The sequence below is a fragment of the Ptychodera flava genome, chromosome 19 (genome assembly GCF_041260155.1).
Source record: "Ptychodera flava strain L36383 chromosome 19, AS_Pfla_20210202, whole genome shotgun sequence".
In the NCBI taxonomy this organism is placed as follows: domain Eukaryota; kingdom Metazoa; phylum Hemichordata; class Enteropneusta; family Ptychoderidae; genus Ptychodera; species Ptychodera flava.
The window spans coordinates 36119362-36137515 of NC_091946.1; the positions used below are offsets into that span (position 1 = coordinate 36119362).

The 18154-nt window shown below is 37.5% G+C and overlaps 1 protein-coding gene across 4 annotated transcripts in view; it reads right to left on the reverse strand.

Annotated features, from left to right (window-relative positions):
* Positions 1-490: 490 nt before the first annotated feature.
* Positions 491-18154, reverse strand: part of LOC139119409 (anosmin-1-like) — a 54026-nt gene continuing 36362 nt past the window's right edge. Inside the window, exons 3-15 of one of the 4 annotated variants that reach the window (XM_070683212.1) lie at positions 17584-17643; positions 14732-14945; positions 14183-14373; positions 13717-13846; positions 12982-13187; positions 12501-12645; positions 11724-11867; positions 10871-10962; positions 9751-9795; positions 7509-7680; positions 6721-6956; positions 5990-6131; positions 491-5652 (exon numbers count right to left, since the gene is read on the reverse strand). In XM_070683212.1, coding sequence (XP_070539313.1) covers positions 5429-5652; positions 5990-6131; positions 6721-6956; positions 7509-7680; positions 9751-9795; positions 10871-10962; positions 11724-11867; positions 12501-12645; positions 12982-13187; positions 13717-13846; positions 14183-14373; positions 14732-14945; positions 17584-17643 — 2001 coding nt within the window. In that variant the 3' untranslated portion in view covers positions 491-5428. Of the gene's footprint in view, positions 5653-5989; positions 6132-6720; positions 6957-7508; positions 7681-9750; positions 9796-10870; positions 10963-11723; positions 11868-12443; positions 12646-12981; positions 13188-13716; positions 13847-14182; positions 14374-14731; positions 14946-17583; positions 17644-18154 lie in introns of all 4 variants that reach the window. The other 3 variants (XM_070683210.1, XM_070683214.1, XM_070683211.1) reach the window with 3 other exon arrangements.

The following is an 18154-nucleotide window of genomic DNA, read 5'->3' on the forward strand; positions in this document are numbered from 1 at the left end:
ACTTCTGTGATCAGCTAGTTTCTTGGTAAAGTTTAAAGAAATATTCATATTACAGTGGTATTTTCTTGCATTTCTGTATACAAGTGAATGGCTTCAGGTGACAATACACTGACCACAAGATTCTCATATATCATGAATTACATTTTTGCAACCCTGATCTGCATTAATTAATCACCAAATGAAATTTATGCGGTGACACTTGCAAAAATATAAACTTCTTCATCACATACTCAGATCGGCTGCTCTCCCAAAACACACTACTCTTTCTCTTACAGGTAACTGCTCTGTCCCATACACAAATCAACCCGTACGCAAATCAACTGCAGTCCCATATGCAAATCAACTGCAGTCCCATATGCAAATCAACTGCAGTCCCGTACACAAATCAACTGCTGTCTCATCAACTGCTCTCTCCTACATACAAATTAATTTACACATACTGTACGGTATCAGAATTTAAAGAACTCAACAAAAACAAAAAACAAAAGTATTAAAGTTAAACTCAAGTGTATTTTTTTTAATTTTCATACTTTGGGATACATACATTTTCAGATGTTTGACAAAAAACAAGCAATTACACGGTATAAAAGCAGTAAACACATAACATTTAAATAAAGTTGACAAATAAATAGAAATAAAACGACAATGAACCACAGCTAGGATGATAGATTTTCCGCTGGTTATTTTTTTCCAACCAGAAGCAGCAGGCACAAAATATGTTGAAAATAAACAAAAAATAACTTTGCTTATCAAAGTAACTGCTGTGGAATGCTGAAATAAGATTTAAAAGCGCATCACCAGTTTTATCGTCAACTTGCTTAAGGTGTGTGTGACAATACCCCCTTTACCGTAACTTTTCTCTTCTGTTCTGAAATGGTATGCACCAAGAGGAACAACTGCAAAAGGAAGCAAACATCGTGACGTCATGACATCGGTGAGTAAGCCTACCCATATGAATGAACATAAAGAGGTATAAACATCTTGTACAAAGTTTTTTTACTTTGTAAATAGGATACAGTAATGTTGTTGCCATAGAAATGACCTTCATTTGAGGTCAATGGCCTTGACAGTAAACAAGTGTAAAAATTTTGCATCTGTGCACTTGCAAGTGTAGGTTTGAATGATATCTAGACTTTAAAAAAGTAAATATTACTAGAGGGCTTGTATAATGACATGATGTACGATGTTAAGAAAGGCCAGAAAAATCACACAACCTTGGCAAGTTTTTCGTCTTCCCCGCATAAATAAAAATACACAGCAGAAATGTGCAAAATAAGATTATTTAAAACATTTTAAAAATCATGCAACCACCTGGTAAAGACACTATGCTTGGAGAATGCATTTCAACGAATCTAGTGATATCCTCTGCAATGTTTTGGATCAGATACAAGACATTATATTGATGTATGTGTTCTATAAATCAACTATGAATTTTACTCAGTGCTAGCTTCTCTTGGCTTCTCTATCATTTTGATAAAGCAACCACTGGCTTTTCCATCATTGCCATCAGTTCTTGCAATCTTTGTTTTGTGTTGCATGTACATATGAAATAATATAATTTACTCTTTTCAATCTTTCTTCTCCAAAGTTTAATGTTTCAGTTTTTTTGTTATTACTTGGGTCTAATATATACTAAATTTGTCCTAACATTATATGGTTGAAATGAAAGAGAAAAAAAAGTTTAAGAATCAAAAAATACCATTTCAGCTCTATACAAATATTCCTATACACCTCTCGTCAAAACTAAACTCATATGTACACATTTTAATCTTTCCATATTTTACATTTTTTCACACAATTTCCATGTACTTCCGTGATTTTTTTTTTGTTTTAATTTACAACTCAGGATGACAAACAATATTTAATTTTGGAAAACTGTATATGCAGCAAAAAGATTACGTAATCAACTCTTGCTCATCAGACGACAGCATCTCTGTAAATCTCAGAAGTCTGCCTCCACTTACCCTTTGACCTTTGAAGGTCAAGGGTCACACTATATGATCTTTGGAGCTATTTGAATACTCCTCAGTATTCAAATTGTCCAATCAGGTGCTTTCACTGTTTAAATTACCCAATCGCAGCGAGGCAGACTCCAGAAGGGTGGATGCTGAAGAAATGATGACAGAATTGTAACCAAAAAATAAACAAAAACAACAATAACAACAAAAAGGAAAGGCAGTGAGACTGGAAAGTACAGACTGTTCTTCTCTGACAGATGAATCATAAAATCTTAAATCGAATCTCTTCAAACTCTTCTTGTACTTTCTGTACAATTTCCATATTTCTGCACAACAAGCAGAATTCTGTTGTCACACGGGAACTTCAAAGCTCTGGGTTGGGGAAAGTAACAGCTTTTCTAAAGGAACTGACAGACGCTATGTACATTGACTGAAGGAGTGCCAGTCACTGCTAATAACCTAACAGATCACCATGGGGATCTCATTGCATTTTTCTCCCCTCCAGGGTACCAGCCCCGAAAGTTTTCAATGCAGCAAATTTCCTTTGGAAGTTCTAGAAATGTTAAAACTACTTCTTCCCCAGAGTGAGTTCAATACCTTTGAAGGGTAACTTGAATCAGCTAGCCAGCTTTGACAACTGCCTGCACCATCCATAAATAGACATTTCTGATCAAACTTTCTGAGGCCACTGTCTGGCCTAGAAACATCTAAACGGTCATCAACAACTTTTGATTTCTTATTAAAATTCAAGCAAAACATCTTCAAAAGTCATTCATGGCAGAACATTTTAGTTTTTCCCCATAAATATTTCAGCTGCATGAAACAAAAGTAACTTGACACACCACTTTTCACCCTTCACCAAGCACATTGCCCACAAGGCTTTTTGATTGGCCAACTGATGGCTCTGGGGCATTCAAAGTATGTCATATGTCAGTGAACTGAAGGGCCATCTTCATTACAAAGAGGTCAAAGGTCAAGAACCTGCCTACACTTTCCATAAACTTACTAACTCATACACACAAATAAAAATTAATATTGGAGGAATGTCACTCAATTTCACATTCTTTGAAAAAATCCTGAGTTGTCAAAATTATGACAATGAAACTTGAATGTAACGGCAAAGCAACTCAAGACAGTTAAACATGAAGACAGAATTTTAAACGTCATTTTGTGTGTGAAATTCTCTGCAAAAAATTCACGTCAGGAATTTGTAACTGATAGTAACAATTCCTAACGTGAAATAACATATCTTCTTCTGTTTCAAAATTTGATGAAAAACAAACAAAGAACAGTTGAAGTGGCATTCACCACTGTATCATGTTTTGTGTCTTGAGATGAATTTGGTGGCACGATTAGCATATTTCCATATAAGGAAACACTTGTTATAATGCTACCAAAGGAAACTTCCTTACATGGCAACATCATGCCAAATATGGTAATATTTTTCCTATATATGGAATTCAAGCAGTAGGTTACAGTAACTTCTGATTAGTAAAATTAATAGCTGGATATACATGAACAGACTTGTGTTCACTACAAAATTAGCATAAATTATTATCTTTTGGATATGCTGTTTTACATGTTTACAATGTTGCCCTTGGAAGATTCAAAAATCTTTTTCACAGGTTTGGGATGGGGACAGCATGCTAAAAAAAATGTGTCACGTACTGCAATTTCTTTGCATAATTAAGTAAAAATATGGGGAGGGCTTCATTTTAATATCAGTTGTCTGTGATGGATATTTTGATGGGGATAAGTAATTCATGTTCCTTTTTAAATAAATAACAGTCGTCTCTTCAACATTCATTACATTTGAAAAGGGAAAATATACAGAACCAGACATTTCCTAATCTGAAATAATGTTATTAAAATCATGAATAGCAAAATACAATTCAAACATCTAAGTCTTTTCTCTGTAAAGTCTTGGATCTATGGCAAGTGTAATTAGCCCAATAGTGTACTTGTTTCAATCTAAAACTGACAACTATGGTTGCCAATAATTACTTTTTTCATGAAACATTTAAACTTCACAAAAGAGAATACACACCAGGCACTTTTGCAGCTGATATTAAATATCACCTGATTAAAATTTTCAGGGGTAAAAAATAAAATTAACAAAATTGCACAAGTGCTCAGGGATCTTTAATCCGCAAAGCAATCACGTGCATTTTTTCCACAGTAAGAGAGATGAACCTTGCCATAGTACTGGAAATGATAGACAGCAAGGGTCAAAGGTCATTGGTTAATGTCAAAGGTTAAAAATTTTTTCACAATGTGAAGAAGTAGAAGCCAGTTTAAGTAACTTTGAGGTTTAAAATAGTCCAAGTACATTGAAGAGGCTCATGAACGAACACATTCAAGAATAACCACTTATGCCATGTTTCTTTCTGATGATTTTTCAGGGAGGGATGAAATTGTAATATTTGATGGAATGGCAACTGATCGTTGAAAATGCAATGTAATAGTTGAAGTAACGAACACAGAAAAGGAACTCTTGAAAATACTTCATTTTTCTAGAATTTCCACATCATACAAAGAATCAGTTAACCCTGTCAGAATTGACTTTTTGGTAACTTACCACAGCTAAGGGGTTAATTAGGCAATTCGGAGACTTAATATGAAAATATATCCCAGGGAAACTGATTGGGATTGTAAGCCACTTTGTGTATGAAATACGGGAAAGAAACAAATAGAATTTTGTACGTAAGTACCCGTAAGTAATGTGATAACACAAGGACAAGAATGTCATATGAACTGAATGATGGAATATTTCAAGTTGTCAGATTTTTGCATTTTGCTAGCTAGACCTGGAAGCACCACTACTGGTCATACATTTGAATGTTTGCCAAAGAGTTAAATAGGAAACAGCAAGGCAACAAGACAGTAAAACTTGAGTTTTAAGACTTGAAATTGGTCTTTACAAACTGAAGGAGGGTCACACTCAGGGTTCTTAGGTGAGTATACTATTTGGATCGTAGTAAATAGCATAGGGGCTGGGCAAGGTGAAGAAAAAGAAGTAATTTATTATACTTGTCTCTAGAGGGCAGAAACACACAACATCTGCAGAGTGACACAGCATGCAAGCATGAAACAATTTGAGCTAATCACAATATATAGCTGCCGATGTAGAGCTTTCATCTTCAAATAATCATTGGCAAATTATTTTCTTTCCTAAATGTAGAATATGTGAAAAAAGTGACATTTCTTTTACATCTACAAACATACAACATTTGAAATGTAATGCATTGCGTAACAGTGAAATAACAGTATAAAAAACTTGTAAATGAGTTTCTCCACCACACGCTCTTCTGAAATCCATCATTCATCAGAATCCTTCCAATGATAACCTGTCTCCTCCTCTTGTGGAGTGGAATCTACCACACAGTCCAATAGATACATTTGAGAAAAGGTAGACTGTACCACTATCACACAGGGGTATTCTGCAGGACAGGGGGTGGGCAATATGGAGTTCATGACAATGCAATGATACATGCCACAAGCATGACAAACGTCCACATAGATGTCCTTAATGACTCAGCAGCAGACAAGCCACTCTGCTGCCGGCTTGTAACTTTCTTTTTCCCCTTTTGTGGGTGTGGCACGGTAATCGTTTCAAGTTCAATGTCTGTCCCATCTACGTTGCTGTTCACAATACTTGAAGTCACAAAAGTTGGATTCCTTGGCCTTGATTCACCTGAAGAGAGAATTCAAAGAAGAATGAACATCACCATGCTCTTAAAATGGAATTATGAACTTAAAATGTTTCCCAATGTTAAGCAAATTTCCAAGATACATTTTCTCACTGTCATATTTTCTTTGTATATACATGAGACTCAATTCTCTTGTGTTCTGACTTTTCACTTTTCTTTGGTCCTACACAGATTCTCACATTCTGTTAGGCTTTTTTCATTTCATGGTTGGTTTATATCACTGTGGTTTGTCTCTGCTTATTCTACGTTCCCTCAATTTACCACATTCTCTGCAAGTTCTGCCACCACTCCATGCACCAAAAGTTTGCGAATTGTACATACCTGGAAATGGAGGCTGCTGTACGGCCGGCGTCTTGAACTCTTTCATTGCTACCTCTCCATTCCCGGTGGTACCATACGCTTGAACTTGAAAAACATACTGTGTGCCTGCTCTCAAATTCCGTACACTGAATGAAAAGGCATCCTAAAATTGGACAATAAGACGATAAAAATCGATGACAAGAGTTGAAATGATATAATTCATCAAACATCACTGTATTCAGCTTCTCTACAATGCATGTATTCTAATGATGAACCATTGGATCATGGGGGATGCACCATTTAGGTCGTGGGGGATGCACCATTGGGTCATGCGAGGGGAGGTCAGTGGGAGGATATGCATTTTTTTTTGCCTTCTACGATCTGACTTGCATCCAAGATCTAGTACGCATACCTTTTCACAATCAAGTCATTGAAATTTTGGAAAAAGAAGCAAAATTTAATGAAATATTTGTACAATGGTATGCCCTACACGGGTCAATTAGAGCCTTCAGGTCATAAATGCTAGCCAATGGATCATTGCCGTACAGACTCAATTTCAGTTATGAGTCAAACCATTGATAGTTTAGTAAACTGCTGGGAAACACCATATCAGTTCACTGTATTCCATGGAAATTTTTCATAAGCCGAACAAGTTTCCCACAACAGCAAATCTGACCACTTGACCATTATTCTGAAAATCCTGATCAGGCACAAAATGTGTGAAGCACAAAACTACAAATCTGTTCACTCACGTCTGGAAGATATCGACTGTTTTCAGTCCGCCGGTCAATGACTGGAAATCCTTCATATCCCTGAAGTCCGGCTGGTGTGGGCATTTTCTCCGCCCATGAGACTTTGTACCCTGATATTTGGACACTTGATGGCACATCAGGGGCCTGCCAGTGGAACTGCCCTGTCACGTTGGGTACATTTTCAGCAACCACAAAGATGTAAGACACTCCCTTTGGCTTTGGCAGGATGTTTGGCTCTGGAAATAAAGCGACAAAAGAAGTGTGGAAATCTGTCAGTGGCTGTGAATTTGTGAAAAAATACTTGTCAAGGATTTGGTACACTTGAAGAGCAGTTTTCACACCTGAGATCAATTGCAATCACCAAAGAGGAAATTGTATCTCCTGTTGCCATAACAACAGTCATGATTATTATGCAAGTGCACAGTGAGAAGCAACAAGAGTCATCAAATGAACTTGAGTTAACAGAGTCTGAGAAAAATGTCATAAATGCATAGATTTGCATGAAATCATCAAAATAGAAGTTTGACTTTGACATTGACAGATCTTATACAATAATATGATTGACAGTAAGCACAAATAATCCTACAACACTCGGCAATGTTCTGCTTTTGAAAAACATCTACTTTAAAAGTGTGCAAAAATAAGACAGACATTTCACATGAAAATTAAGGCATACACTGTAAAGGTAGCATTAAAGAAATGAGGAAACAGCTGAACCATGGAAAGTCAAAAACATGCCACTTCTCCCTGACAAGGAAAATGTATCTATGATGTGTTTGAAAGAATACCTGGTGTAGAGCAGTTTGGCTTTTGTCTTCCCTTTACGCGGACTGTTGAACAGTTAGGTGTAAAGAAATGAACCACACTTTCTGGTCCTAATGCACCATTAGCTCCAGCTGGCTGGATCTTTACCTCGTACTTACAATTGAACTCCAGTCCGTAGATATCAAAAAACTTGTCCTGAATACCAAAAAGAAACATGAACAAAACCGTAAGAGAGTGACCATAATTACGTTTGCTTGATGTGAGTTGGTGTTGATTAATGACAAACTGTGCAAAAACTTGTCTTGATCCTGTTTCTGTGATATACTTGAAACTTGTAATGTTAAATCAACAGGTGTATTTTGATGCATGCTATGCTTTGACATACAACCATTACAGTTCCATATGCCATTGGAAGCAGGAGTAGGGTATTATTACTATATGGCCTTGATTACAACCAAAAGCATACAACATGAAACAGTCATACATACTTGACTGTGCGATTATGAACTTTTAAATTCTAAATTTTTAATCTACAGATGAAAATAATATTTTGACAAAATATTCCTCACATAGAGTCATAAACGTTTTACTTACTTCAAGTATGAAATGACACGATTTCATCAGAGAGATGGTTCAATGATAAATCTAAGGGGGTGTATCTCAGATCCTTTTGAAGAGATACTTCAGTATTCTTTTAAACAGGTGGCCTTGTAATGTGAAGTAGTCACCGCACACATCCAAAATCAATGAAATCCAAAGATTTCAAAATCACTCAATATCAAAATCTGGCACTTCTGAAGGACTTTATGTAAACATAGAGACGTATAAATTAGGGACATTTTTTTCGTCCTTGTTTGTACTGGATTTACTGCTATCAATAACTTTAGTTGGTTGCCCGGCAGGTTCAAGTTCAGCCCAAAAAAACATTGGTGTATAACGATATTGAGATACAATCTCATTAAGATGGTACAGTCTCCTCCAGTCAGATTAAGATTGAAGAGTCGGAGAAGTCTTCAAAGGAGACGGCAAATAGTGACAATAGCAAACCAAGTAACTATTTGTATTTGTGTCTCATTCACTGTCACATTCCAAAACATGCCTGTCAAATGGTATTTTTTACGACTCACACAAAAACACATACATGCACTGTATTTTGGATAGATTAAAGACACTTTTCCTACGATAACGGAGATCTGACTAGACGACAAAAACTCTCAGAAACACAGACCCATCTCAACACAGATTAATTTGATAATGTTAAACTTGACGGTAGTTGAAGTGAAATGTTCAAGACAATGCTATATTTTACTACACAATATTGTGCTGCTATGGTGAAATTTTTATGACGGTTCTATCACAAATATATAAATTTAAAATGACAGCAATTTCAATTAGTGACATTCCAGATAAAAAATTACATATGATAATGATGACCATAAAAATATGTTTTTTTTGAGATGAAGGGCAGTTATTTTCTGCATTTTCTGGTCCTTTGCAAACTGTTTGGTGGAAATGACACCAGATGCTGTGTTTAGTGAAATGGGTGGGACTATTTTCTTGCTGAGCAAACTTAATATGTGATGAGTCCAGGCAAATAAGACAGACATTGATGGTGGATGGATGCAAGGCAGACATTTTGACTATTTGATTTTGAGGTCATATGTCACCATATGGGTCAAAGTTCAAGCACATGCAGGATTTCATCGACAATAAAGCCTGTCAACACTGCAAAGTTCAGAGTTCAAACATTCTTTCTGACATTTCCTTTCATTGATGCATAAAATAATCCCAGAATGCACTACTCTCAGACTTTGTTTGGATAAGGTTTCTTTGCTGTTAGGTGCAAATGTAACGTTTAAAATATTTCACACTATTGAGGCCTCACATGTTTTACATTACGAATTTATGGAAAAGCTTGCTCTAGGCCAATGAAAATCAGTCTCTGGGTCATGTGGTCACCAAGCTAGGTGATCACTGGTTAACCAGAAAGCTTTCACGCCACTTGTGAACTTTCACATACAGCTTGATAAATTCCCTACCAGCAATAACCTTACCCAGACCGTAATGTGAGTGCTTGGTACTACTTTCAACAATTTCAATTTTGTGTGAGGACCGCAATTAACTACTGATCATAATTTGCATTCCATAATCTTTTGGTTGACAAGCAAAAACTGAAATTGAAACAAGTCAGAAATTCAACAGGAGCAAGAATATTTGAAGCAAACAAACTGAACAGATGCACAGCGTTGACAGAAACCCACTTACACAGCTGGTTGCCCCTTTCATCCGCCGACGAGATTTTGCTTGGTGCTAGATGACAGGAAGTCAAGTCAAGATTTATCAAAACAGAGTCCATTTTTCAATTGCTTTTTATCATACCTTAAAGTTTGAATTTCTTGAAATTGAACATTTTAGGAGTTCTAAGTCATGCCATTTGATTGATACTAAAAAATGTACAACATATTATCATATGAGCTAGGTGTAATGACTCACTGATGGGATTTCAAAAATATCTTGCCTTTTGCCGCCAGATATATGACAATATTCTATTATTTTTATAAAGGATTTTCTAATTAACAGTTTCAAACAAAACTAAAAATTTTGTCCAATCATTCAAAGCGGATTCTGCTTGCATTTACTCTGTGGTAACATCTACTGAATAAAAACTGAACTGTATTACAATAGAAGTGTTTCATAAAATAAGCTAAAAATGGCGGCTAAAGGACAAAAAAACATGCTGTCTATCAGGAGTGAGGCGGGCATGCATTTTTTGTCACCTTGTCAAGAACACACTCTACATTCACGTGCATTAAGGAAATGTTTTACACACTACTAGACTTAATCATCCCTCCTTTCTCTAAATGAATGGTTTAAGTAGCAATACTGATGAAAGGAATATCCCAATGTTATTGTGTGAATAGGGATGATTGACTGAGAGACCCATTCTTACTTCAAAAGATGTCTTTAGCTGCAAGCTTACAGCAATTTACAGCGCAGTAAGTTATGTAAATATTTGATTGCACAAGATTTATTTCAACTTATATGCAACATTTCTCTTACTGAAACAAACCAAAAGACACACTTCTCTGATACCGGTGGTTTCAAGAAGGAAGACAGCTTTGATGAAATTTCGTCTCTTAAGAAGTAAGATGTCGCGCTGTGATAATAGTGAGTGGTGAATTCATTTTCATAAGTGCTTGGAGCCTGTGCTTGTGATGAAGGAGGACCATGGGAGAACAGAAATGGGTAGGCTGGGAATAGGGTAAGGTGCTAGGTGAAACACAGGTGGGGAAATGGTATGGTATGGAAGTAAAACATCCGATACAGTGGATGGCTAGTAGGGCAAACATCAGGGTGGATTTGCATGCTGTGACTGTATACTTACGTGTGATGTTGCATCGTGCACTGCAGGTAACTGAGATCCTATACAGGTATTTGTTCCCCAGTAAATCATGAAACGGTTGGTCTTTCCACCACCTGTGCAATTCAAACAAAATAAAAGAAAACATTTTTGTGAGTGAATTGTCCAATTCTAATATTTGCAAAACACATCAATAAAATTTCTCTCAACAGGAACTGTTCAGTGTTGTGCAGTGCATCTCAGGGAGAGCTAACCAAGCAGTTTGAGACCAAAGACAGCCAAGTCTTTTGCCTGGGTCAGTGGATTTGCCATCCCGGTGGTCTGGCCTGCCACACACGAAGAACACAGATGTGTTTGAATAAAACTGTAGCCATAATGTCCAAACTAGGTATAGGAACTACCAAATACACATGAATACCAATCAACTGACAACTATAGAGTAAACAGACTTCCTCAGCCCTTGGTTGCTGACTTGACAATCTCAGATTTTCACTCACTCACATTTGACACTTACATCAACCTCAATACGAGTTAATGAAGTAGATATTGATGTTTTCTGTCACCTGTTCCAATTTGCCACAGTTACCATGGAAAGAGAAAATCTAACCAATCACAGATTTTAGCGGGTGGCCGCTTTATAAAAACAGCGCCCTCACATGGGCATTTTGAATACCAAGGACCGCCCCTTTGACTATATATGGGCATATTTAGATTATAGGTGACTGTATAGATATTGATGACTTTTCTCATCATCCTTCATTTCCTGACAAGCTGATCTAAAGTTTACACCCACAATTGGTGACCAGACTCCCTGAAAGGCTTAAAACGTCACGAACATCATCATGGTGGGGGCTACGGAATAAAGAAGGAGACTTACTCATTGGTTGACCCCAGTGAACTCTGGCCTTGAGGTCATCATGGTGCCAATATGGCATCTCCACTGTGACACCCTCAAGAGGACCAGGTGAGTTGAACTTGATTTGACCGTTAGTTGCCCACGGCTTATGAACTGGCGCTTCATCTGTCACGTAATGGAAGATGTAATAAGAAAAGACTAAATTATATGACCAAAAATATATTATTCAAATGATTCTACGAAAAAGAAGAGACACATATCTCGATGAGAGGTAATTAGCAATAATGATAGCATGAACCTGGGAAATAATAATCAGAGTTTTCACTAAGGTTGGGTGGTAACGTTGGCAAATGATTTGGGATGCCCGGTAACATTGCTGCTGCCCCCTAACCCGATTGCATTGATATAGCAAGGGGAACTTGGTGAAATGACTGGGGAAACCTGGCAAAATTTACCTGCTTACCACCCTTAAACAAAGAATACTGAAAATTTTGTGATTTTCTCAGACTTTGTTCAAAGGAACTTCAAACTATTCTCTTTCATTATCAAGAATGGAAATCAGAAGTTGCAATCAGAATTTTTTGGCAGGAAAGCAAAAGTTGCCAATATTTGAAATTCAAAACAACTGCAATACGTGTCACACTACAGGTAAATATACATTTACATTTCAACATAAGTAAGCCACTATAAACTATTTTTAATGAGGGATATCTTTGAATCTTGGGACCAGTTGTATCTTACCTGTACTCAGTATGATACGACAGTTAGTTCCAGATCCACAAATGATAAGTTTCCTACCTGCTTGGGCAATAGTTGGAGTTGTGATGGTTTTGTCAGACCTGACACTCCGAAGTCTCTTCTTCCCCCACATGGAAAACGCCTGTACTTGTACGAAATACTGGGTGTCTGAGTGCAGGTTTTCCAACTTGATGTGATGCTGGTTCTGCATGAAAAGGACAGAAATAAGCAATTTTTTACAAAACGAGGAGATAATTCTATCATTTCTCACACAATATGCATCATTTGGTGGTAGAATCTGAGTTGCACACTAAAATACTGAAAATTTATGACTGGCTTTGTTCAAATTTATTGTGACACTAACTGGTACCCAAAGCAAACAAAATATTTCAAAATGAAATTCTTTTTTATACAACATGAAGTTTCATATTCTGGTATTCTGGGACTTTATTTGAAATCGGCCCTGCATAACAGAAATAGAACTAATTATTCAGAAATAGTTGGACTCATCAACACTATCACAGGTAGGGTAGCTACTTACGCCAGGGACATTTTTCCTGTGTTCCTGTAACTGCACATAGACAGAGGACACCTGGCTTAGCCTCTGACTGTAATAGACCCTAAACCTGTCGATTGGCAGGTCACTGTGTTTAGGGTCTTCCCACATCACGTAGGTGTGTACCCGCCCTCCAGAAACTTCCGATTTACCCTGTGTGATGTTCCGTGGCATACCAGGCGGTTCTGGATCTGGATATCAAAGGCAAACAACACAATGAAAAGAATGAACTTTACTGAGTTTCATACCTACTTCATCTCACCTCTGCAAAATGTACGAATTGTTTGGCTACATGTTTTGCATACCAGCTTAATAATTGTAATACCGGTATGTTAGCCAATTCAAAATTTGGAACTTAACACATACAAGTATGCTGATAGAGACAGTCTATATGGTGACACACCCTTGGCATAACTTTGTCTTGAATACCTTTTGAATTTTCTTTAAAACTTTTGCCATCGACAGCTGACTATAGTCCTGATCTACAGACAACAATGCCCTCACAGGTTGACCTCTGACCTCCTCTTCAAAGATGGCTGCTGTTCGTGTCCACTCTTTAGAAGTGGAGACTGTGTGGGGTCCTAATTGGTGGTTTTTACTATTATGCTGTGTAAATTCATACCCAAACATCCAAATACAGCTAAAGAAATTGTCATGCCCACACATACACTGAAATAAACACACTTATTGACATGATTAAAGAAGAAACTTCAAAGTTACCTTTGTCTAATGTAATTGGCACACTCGCTGAAGTAAAGCCACTTGTACCATTTTCATTCACAGCTGCCACACGGAATTCATACCATCTTCCTGGCTTGATATTTCTAACCGTCACAACATCATCTGTCGTCTGCAGGAAAACCAAAATCAAATTTTCAAAATCACGATCTTTCTGCCCAGATCATTGAACGATATTTACATTACCATTTAGAGTATTCAAACAATGCATTGCCCACTGTTTCCTGATATAATCCAAAAACCTTATTCACAAAGAAACCTGGATAGTTGAATTGTCTGTGAAGCATCTGAAGATTATGGTAATGCGTTAAAGTTGTGCGATGAAAACCTGCTATCATCCCTGCTTATCAGTGGTACATTCCATACAACCTCACACAGGCAATGGAATGATCCACGCACTGAGGGTCAGGAGGGTCCGGAAGGGTGTCAATCTGAGGCCAGTACTCACCTGTGCGACAGTTTCCCAGTCCCACATCTCACTATGGCTGGCATGTTCTCCGATGTTACCCCTCATTTCCAGGGAGTAAACTATGATATCACTGGAGTTGCCAGACGGAGATTTATGCCACGTGACGATGAAAGACTGTTGGTTCTCTCGGTTAATCACCATGGGATGGCTTGCTGGTAAAGCTGGACGACCTAGCGGACAAAGGATGAGGATAATATAAACTCATAGATGTTAGTAAACAGACACACAGACAAATCATTGGTCTGTACAAATGTCAGTATCTCAAATATTCAGCATTACATACAACTGTAGTTGTTGCAGAACAAGTGTCTTTCTTGACTTTCATTTTCACACATTTACACCTCCCCAATTTTCACACTTTTTCAATAACGTGTGAATTTTTTCCCAAAAGTCCATATTTTCAAGCTTCAAAAACCTTAAGTGTAGTGAAAAATAATCAGGTTCACGCTTTCAAAGCAAAACAGTCATCTTCCTCAGACAATCTTTAAAACAAACTGGAAATACCAGTTGGAATCCAACACTACCTACCTGGAATGGGTTGTTCTGGTTCTTGACAAGTATGGCCACAACCATTGGAACAACACTTGAAATCACCATCACACCCAACATCTTCAGTGCACTCTTCCACACACGCTGCTGCAAAGTCCCTGGCAGAGTCCGGGTGAGGACACTCTCCGGGTTTATTTTTGTGCATTGTTTTAACAGACTCACAACTTGAAAAACACTCATCTTCATCCAAACTCTGAGAATAAATATAAAAAAAAATCAATAAAAATGATCAGGTATTGAATGTTTATTCTTTTTAAGGTGATGGAAGAAAATATGCAGGCAATGGCTTTATTTGCTGATCAGAATCACATGATGAGCCTGTGATTGGTCAGTGTCAGATCACATGAAATTTTAAAATGATACGATTGGTGGATACCATTCACATGACCACACTGAAATCATGCCATTGGCTAATTGATGCCTCATGAGTTGTAGCATTGTTCATTCATATAATGCCGACAAAGGCTTTCTGTGATTTCTATTCCCTGAAAAGTAGGAGATACAAGTCTCCTGAATGTATTCATCGTTTGTATAAAGTCGGTGGTAATCCGATATCGTTAGCCATCTCTTACATCGGTCCTCTTTTTGAAGTTCTGATGCCGCATGTGAAAGGTCAACAATTGCAAAAGTAATATTTAGAAACAGAAGTTTACTGTGCAAGTCTGGTCAACCATGAAGTAACATTTGAGACGGCAACAAACAGCTAATTGAAATCATATTGATCCAAAAGCAAGCTTTGGTCCTTTGTCGGTTTCAGTCAGGATTTAGGCCCTACAAGAGTTGTCGCTTCAGCTTCAAAAGACATTTCTGTACACCACTGATAAACGAGAATCTAAAATTTACAAAAAAATGTACCAAAGGTTGTCATTTTTGAAAATAAAATGAGGTGATGTATGATGAAAAATTTACAACTAAACACATCCATTTCATTTCTTTGGAAACTGTCACACGTGGATCCTGTAACTCATGCTGGTGCAAGTTGTCGAGTCCACAGTGATAAATACATTACAATTTCATTTCTTTGCTGCACGCATGTCTAATGGAAAGGGACAACTTGTTTCTTCCTTAATGCAGAACATTTCGTTAAAATAAATGTGCCATCTAAGGAGAGCTAAGATAAGGATAATGACCGCAGGAGGCAAGATAACTAATTTACTTTTTACGTAAAGCTACAATTCCAAAGACTTGAAATCCATTAAAAGGTATGCCAGTAAAGTAAATGCCATTACGATTTCTATTACACTTTTTTCCCTCAATTTCAGCACCTTGGGGATAAAATTACAACTTTGAATTCCAGGATGACTATTTACATGTGTAGCTGTTATCTTGAGGGAAGAGTGCATTTTGGAATTACTGCAGGCATGCCATTTTAGTTAAAGCTGCTCGTTTATTGCGTGGGCACTCTCGTCTTAACAAACCTTCAGGTTGGTGGTACAAAGGTGCAGGGATGTCAGAGAAGAGTTCTGATCCCTTTTCATGGTGGAATTCAGTCACTGAGTACATTAGTCTCACAGATGAATCCTTGCAAACACCTGGTCAGTTTCAATCATTCTGTAACTCAACGCTTCCAAGCTTTGGAATTCTTTGCATCAGATTTCTCTCCTCTTGCCAAAGTTTGTCAGGACTTTCAAAAAAAATCTTTTTTTCACAAACACAGGTGTACTGTCATCACCCAGGCTGTTTCCTACCTTCAGTGTTATCATGCATGCACCACAAACAGTGTCTCGATTGTCCGAGACAATTTATGCACGGCCATTGCCAGTATCGACCAATAAATGCAAGTCTCTTGTAAAAGACACAGTCATTTTACCAGTTATAAACCTCACTGGTTGCAACACTGCTTCTGTGCAGCTGATAAATAACAACTAGCCAAGGCATGGAAATGTCGGACTAGTCAATGACATTCCAACAGTGCCAACAAATTACCCTGCCCCCTTCAAAAGCAAAGAACTAGGACAATTTCCCTTGGCTGCATATCTTTTCCATTAAAATTGATTTCATCCGTAATTTTATCTGGCTTCCACTGACTTGTTTACTCCATGGAAAGGAAATTTATTACAGCTGGTGGCAGTGTCTTGCTTGGAGCTTTCCTGACAAAGGTGGTTCCAATCAAAATCGAGAGATGAGACGGAAACCTTCACTGTCGGGAATTACGCCACTGCTGAGGAGACCCATTACTGAAGCGTTTCAAAGCAGATAGCCAGACAGTGGAACACTTAACGGTATAACATCAGCTGCATCACAGACCAGGATATTACATGGCAATGGAGCTGAACTTACAAGACAACTGTTGGAGGAAGAACCACCCTGCGGACATGCAATGTTGATGATCACAAAAATACTTCAGGGCAAGACAGAGAACAGAGAGTGTCAAATCATTGTGTTTTCTGTTCAACATTTACCAGTATATGATATATGACACTGCATTTCTTTACAGTTGGAAGTGAACGGGGCAGTATGTTAAATTGGGAAAATGTAATAATAAATACTGAAAATTTAAAGGACATTTTGGTCAAACAATTTTGGCGGAAGGCTGCGGATGACCAGACTTGATTCAGAATTGAAAAAAAGAAATCATAGAAAAAGTTATTCCTGTATTGTGTGTCAGGGTTGGACATCTCATCACATGGTAGTTTTCTCAGGTTGACCTGAATGACCTCCAGTTGACCCCATCTCCACTTTGCCAGGGGGGTGGGATTAGACCATGGGTGTTTTAACAGTTGACCAGAAATAATCGCAAATTGTGGTCTGAATAGAGACCATGGTGTCAAGTTTACAGTCACACAGAATCCAATCACCAGAAGGGTATTCAAACAAAGAGATGGACTTACCTCACACTTAGACATACACGTTGAAAGATTTTTATACATACTCTGGCACGGCCTCAGACACTGTAAATAGAAAAAAAAATCCAAAATGTCAGGTCAACATAAGCTCATTTCAAAGTTCAATAGCTGATACCGTTTCTTTGTCAGTTTATAAATTCCATTTCAAATTTCAATAGTAGCACACAAAGCTGTATTAAGAATACACAAAACAGAATGCGAAGTTGCTCAGCTTAGAAACTCTGTTACCATGGTATTTTGATAATCTGTGACTCCATCAGAAGTAGGAGGCAGGGCTCATTGTGTTGTCATCAGTTTGAATGACTGTTGCCATGGTTTCCAAGATGATAACAATCTCCAGAAACTGGCAGATGATGTTTTTGAAGGAGAATGTGACAGATTAAATTTGACACGTTGACGTGAACGGTGTCTTAAATCACACGTGACAGATCTTGGCTCTCACATCAATGCTGGGTTTGATGTTTGTTTCTACACAGAAATCTCACAATAAACAAAATACACAAAATCTTTAATATTTCGAAATCTGTAAATTTGAGAGTTATTTTCTGTGGTGACT